This window comes from Nicotiana attenuata, unplaced genomic scaffold, assembly GCF_001879085.1.
Source record: "Nicotiana attenuata strain UT unplaced genomic scaffold, NIATTr2, whole genome shotgun sequence".
NCBI classification, from domain to species: domain Eukaryota; kingdom Viridiplantae; phylum Streptophyta; class Magnoliopsida; order Solanales; family Solanaceae; genus Nicotiana; species Nicotiana attenuata.
This window is the reverse complement of record NW_017671808.1, coordinates 4928-10420: the sequence shown is the minus strand read 5'-3', so window position 1 is coordinate 10420 and position 5493 is coordinate 4928. Positions and strand designations below refer to the sequence as shown.

Below are 5493 nucleotides of genomic sequence, written 5' to 3'. Positions count from 1 at the left end.
CAAATATAAATAACTTCTAGCGATGGCAAAAAGTGAAAAAAGCCCAAAAATAATCAAGATAGCCTATCATCCAATCGCAGATAGCAATTGATTAATTGGCCAAATTATCAATTCTCTATTTACACGTATTGCGAGTTCCCTAGCTAATTCTAATGAAAACCAATCATTAAATCTATGCCATTGAGCAGTAAATTATTTTTTAAAGTTTATTTTACCAAGTTGTAAGTAAATTCATGAACACAACTTTATTTTATATATTTTGTCGGTAGTATTAAAAAAAACGACGCAAAGACATATATCAATGTCATGTCATTTTCTTATTTATTCATACGATCTAAACATTAGACTTAAATGTCAACTTTATGCAATAAAAGTTTCCATATTTATTGGCTTTTATCATCAAAGATTAGATATGATCTTTGACCACTAACTTGTCTTAACAAAAAGATTACTTTACCTTGCGGTGGTGATCTTATTAATCATCAAGAGATTCACAGTACTGTAAAAGAAAAATTTAACCCTCAGCTCTCTTGGGTATAAATTGAGGCGGAGCTAGAATTTAAAGTTTATGAGTTCCGAATTATAGGCCGCTTAAGTCACTGGATTCTAAATTAATAATTTATATGTATCTAATGAATTTCTTAACACAAATACATGATTTGGACTTTGGACCAAAGCTACTGAGTTCGGTCGAACTTGTATCCCACGTGCTAGCTCCTCCCCTGGGTATAAACTCTATATCAACAAGGAAACAATCATTAATTTTTTTAATGATTTCTAGTATTATTTATGGTACAGTTTAGGTCCTGGAAAAACTATTTATATAGACTAATCATTGTCAAAAAGCATTTGTTTATTCATTGACCATAAAAAGATATAGTAATATTGTTTTATAACAGTAAAAATTTTGTTCATCAAAGGTGATTAAAGTACAATCAAATATTATACGATTGAATATGGTTCTTATAACATTTGACTCACAGGTAATATTCTAATATTCCCCTAAATGAGAGATTTTAACAATACCATGTTAAACACGATTTCGTTAAGCATTTAAGTTATATACGCTTTTTGTATAATTTTTTTTTTAACTCTATCAGTATAGTCCGTGGCGGACCCAGATTTTTATGCAAGCGGATTCAAATATATACTAAAGTCTTCAAATATAATCGAAAGTTAAAGTGATACTAAATTAATAAACAAAAAGGGTTTACCTTATGCTTTTTATTTTAGTTCTTAATAAAACGTTAAAAGAAAATTTATCCGCCGCTCTTTATTTTGTTTTCAAGCCATATTAAAAACAGAACTATTTACCTTTACAATTTAATAATTTATTAACTTTAGATTTTTTACTGTAACAAACATCATGAGTTTGATCCATTTAAAATACTAAATTCTACTTATTTATCAACTTTAATTTAACTTGCACTAACACTAAACAACACAAGACAGCTAAGCTAAATTAATTTTATATAGAAAGTTCCAAAACAAGTGGAAAGATACCAAAGTAAAGTAAACAATAAAAGATGATAAGTTTTAATTGATGAGACACGGGGTGGTGTTAACGAGAGGCTGGAGGTTTGGAGGCAGACCGTAGATGTTGGGATATACTATTAACCATGCGGTTTAGACATAGTATAATATTTTGTTCATTATGAAATAATTATTTATTTAATTTATTCAATTCAATAAAGCACTGTTTTAAATAGATAATTTGTAACATGTGTGTCCTTTTAATTATGTAGAAGACAATTTAGTGTATGGAGTCTTAGCTCATGCACAGAAGATTAAATTGTTGGTTCTCATAATTAATAAACTATGTTCACAATCGAAGATATTATCGGACAAAATATCTTGATGATTGTAGCACAAGATTATTGTATAACTTGTCTTGATTATGGGAGTAGGTTTACTCCAACTTCTTGTGCTAGTATACTCAGTGTATATTGAATGGACCAAGTAGAGAAAAGGTATTTTTGTACTGAATACATATAAAATATTTTCTCTAATTCATTAAATGAGCTTATACTCCTAATCTTGATATAATTGTTATGATCGATGTAATTTGTTTATTGTTTTGATTTATCAAAAGGTACGACTCTATTTAGAGTTAGTATATGCCTAATAAATTGGACAATAACAAATAACATTTGTGAATAATAATTAGTTGATAGAATCCATGACTTGGTTTTAGGTTTGATGATACCCCTTTATATAAGCTTATAAGTTTTCATGTGAAAACCCGGCCGGTGAATTTTGTATCCGTCACATGAGATGGTTTAAGCGGAATTATAAAGGATTTAATTAGTTAATTGAATTAAATTTTCAGTAATTTAATTTAATTAACTGGTATTTGAAATCTTAACATGGGGAGTTAAAATAAGTGTTGATGAATTTTCCAAATTCATATTGAGGAGCTCAATTGCAGTTTTTAGTGGAATAAATTACAATTAATTATAGTAAGAATTAATTCATGCTAATTAAGAATTAATACTATAATTAGTAGCCTCTTATTATTTTTGTGGTCCCTGCTATACCTAGTAAAACCTGGACAGACTTGGGTAAAAGTAGCTTGGGAGAAAAGTTACCCTTTTTTAGTTAGAGTAGGATTCTACTTGTAGAATCCTACACGATTTTGGGCTCCCTTTTAGGGCTTAATTTCGAGTCTATAAAAGGGAGACAGGTTTCACCTAATCATGGACCCAGAGTTGTATTGTTCTTGCCCACCCAAAAGCAAAAGTGTCCAAAGTTTTACTAGGCATATAGCAGAAGACTGCAGCCCTGGATCCTTGCTGTTTGGGAGATTTGTGCGATTATTTTAAGAGGTTAGTGTTCCTAATCTCGTTATTATTGCGTTGTCTAGTTTACATGTAATTGATGCCTGATTGAATGATTGTTTCCGCTGCGCATGATCTAACAATTGGTATCAGACGCCGTCTTACATCTAACTAGATAATGTAATACAACATGCATAGAGTAATATTAAAACGTGTTATTCATTGATACATGTTTCGGATAATTATTCTATGTTAAAAACGTGAATGTTTTGTATGATATTCTGTAATTTTGGATTAATCCTCTCAAAACACATTTTTTTTGAAATTCAGTGTATTGTATGGCCGCGGTCCCGGGTTACCGCGTAGGACGCGACAGAAACACTGCCTATTCTGAAGGTCACTCTAGCCGCGGTGCCTGGCGTAACCGCGTAGACCGCGCCGTTGCCTCAGTACATGCAACCTTTGGGACCCAAATTGCCAAAACACGCAATGTTAGGGCTCTCCTAAACCCTAAATTAAACGGGTTCACAGTGAATTTAGTATGTTGAACATAGGTCTTCTTCCACATCGCATAAATTCCATTATAGATAATTACTGTTGTTCTTCTTTAGCCTCTAGTATTCGATTACTTGTATTAATCTCCAACTGCAATCTACATTTATTGAAGTGAAACTAGACGTATTGTATAAACTAGATATCTTTACCTATCCTTAACATTAAACAGATTACTCCCATCTGAGATTGTAGCTGTTTTAATTTATGGGGTCCTTGCAATATCTACTCAGCTCATATATTTTGCGCAAGAATAGTTAAGTTTCCTAACAAAACTAACCTGTTCACTTGAGCATGTTATATGTTAAATGTGTAATTTTGAATTAATTCATTCTTAATTACATAAGTAATGATCTATTTAATGTGAATTATTCTCCCATATTAACCATGTCCTTCATTCGAACCCACTACCTCAATTTTGAACCAAAAACAAGTCTAGAAGGACCAAATTATGTTGACTGGAAAAGGAACTTGAATTTGTACCAATGCTGAGGTCTATACGAAAACTGTAATCACTAAGGCACGTGCCCAGAAAAACCTGGAACAACCTACGGGCATTTACAGTGATAGTCAAGCCTCATATGACAAACTGTGTTAAGGCTGATGAGATGGCTGCGGGTGATTTATTCTTCTTGCCTTACGATGGCAAAATGTTTGCATCATCAGCATAAGAGTCCAGGGTCTGCTTCGATAATGCTCGAAAGTCTCAAAGAGATGTCGGTGAGCAAAATTCGCGCAGCAAGCAGACAGCCATGAAAGCCCTTTTGAACACAAAGATGGCTGAAGGATCATCGATCAGGGACCATGTTCTGAAGATGATGAGTCTTCTGAATGAACTGGAGGTACTTGGAGCTGTGATTGATAAGGAGTCTCAAGTTGAGATGGTCCTGCAGACTCTGCCTAACAGTTTTTAACAGTTTCGCTTGAACTATAATATGAACAAAATGGATTTGTCACTAGCGAAATTGTTGAATGAGCTGCAAGCGGCAGAATCTATTATTAAACAACAAGCTCTAGTTGTGGCTTTCAATGTTGAGAAACCTTCAATTTCTAAGTCGAAAGGCAAAAAGAAAAAGAAGAAGGATCAAAAGGTTCTGTCACCTGGTGGTGCGGCTGGTGTGAACAAGCCCAAAGGCAAGTGCTATCATTGCAAGCAACCCGGGCATCACAAGAAGCAATGCCCTGCCTATCTGGCAAAGTTGAATAAGCAAGGTAATTCAAATTTAAATGTCGTTGACACTTATTTAGCGGCTATTTCTACCATGTTTTGGTGTGTAGATTCGGGAGCCACTAATCACATCTGCAATTCTTTGCAGGGGTTTCAGGAAATGCAACGGCTAAGTGAGAATGAAGTTTGCGTTTTTCAAGCCAATGGCGAGCCAGCACCAGCTTTAGCTTTAGGAGATATTAGAGTTTTGTTCAGTAGTGATAGAATTTTAGTTTTAAAAGATGTTCTCTATGTACCTTCTATTAGAAGGAATTTGATTTCAGTTTCGAAAATAATGGATGCTGGTTATAATATTTATTTTGCTAATAACTCTGCTGTTATTAAGTTTAATAAACGTTTTATCTACACTGCTGCTAGAGTACATGACCTTTTTATTCTTGATATATCTCCTCATGTGCTACAACAACCAAAAGAGCTAAATAACATTAATCTACCACATAAAAGAAAACGTATTTCTGAATTGAGTCAAACTTATTTATGGCACTTACGTCTAGGCCATATAAATCTAAATAGGATTTCGAGATTGGTCTCTGATGGACCTTTGAGTTCATTAAAAGTGGAGTCACTACCAACATGCGAATCCTGTTTAGAAGGCAAAATGACCAAAAGACATTTTCCATCAAAAGGAAATAGGGCCAGTGATAAGCTAGAATTAATTCACTCTAATTTGTGTGGTCCTATGAATATACAAGCAAGAGGTGGTTTTGAGTATTTTGTGACTTTCACAGATGATTACTCAAAATATGGATATATTTATCTGTTGCGACGTGAGTCTGAATGCTTTGAGAAATTCAAAGAATTTAAGACGAAAACAGAGAAACGACATGATAAATATATCAAAACATTGCGATCTGATCGTGGTGGTGAATACCTTTCTGCGGAGTTCATAAAATACTTATCAGATAATGGAATTACATCTCAATTATCTGCCTCAGG

General features: G+C 33.4%; 1 protein-coding gene across 1 annotated transcript; it reads left to right on the top strand.

Annotated features, from left to right (window-relative positions):
- Positions 1-3115: 3115 nt before the first annotated feature.
- Positions 3116-4243, top strand: LOC109210349. The gene is made up of 2 exons (XM_019373753.1): positions 3116-3316; positions 4034-4243. Exons 1-2 carry the CDS (start codon positions 3116-3118, stop codon positions 4241-4243), a joined length of 411 nt encoding a protein of 136 aa, XP_019229298.1.
- Positions 4244-5493: the final 1250 nt, after the last annotated feature.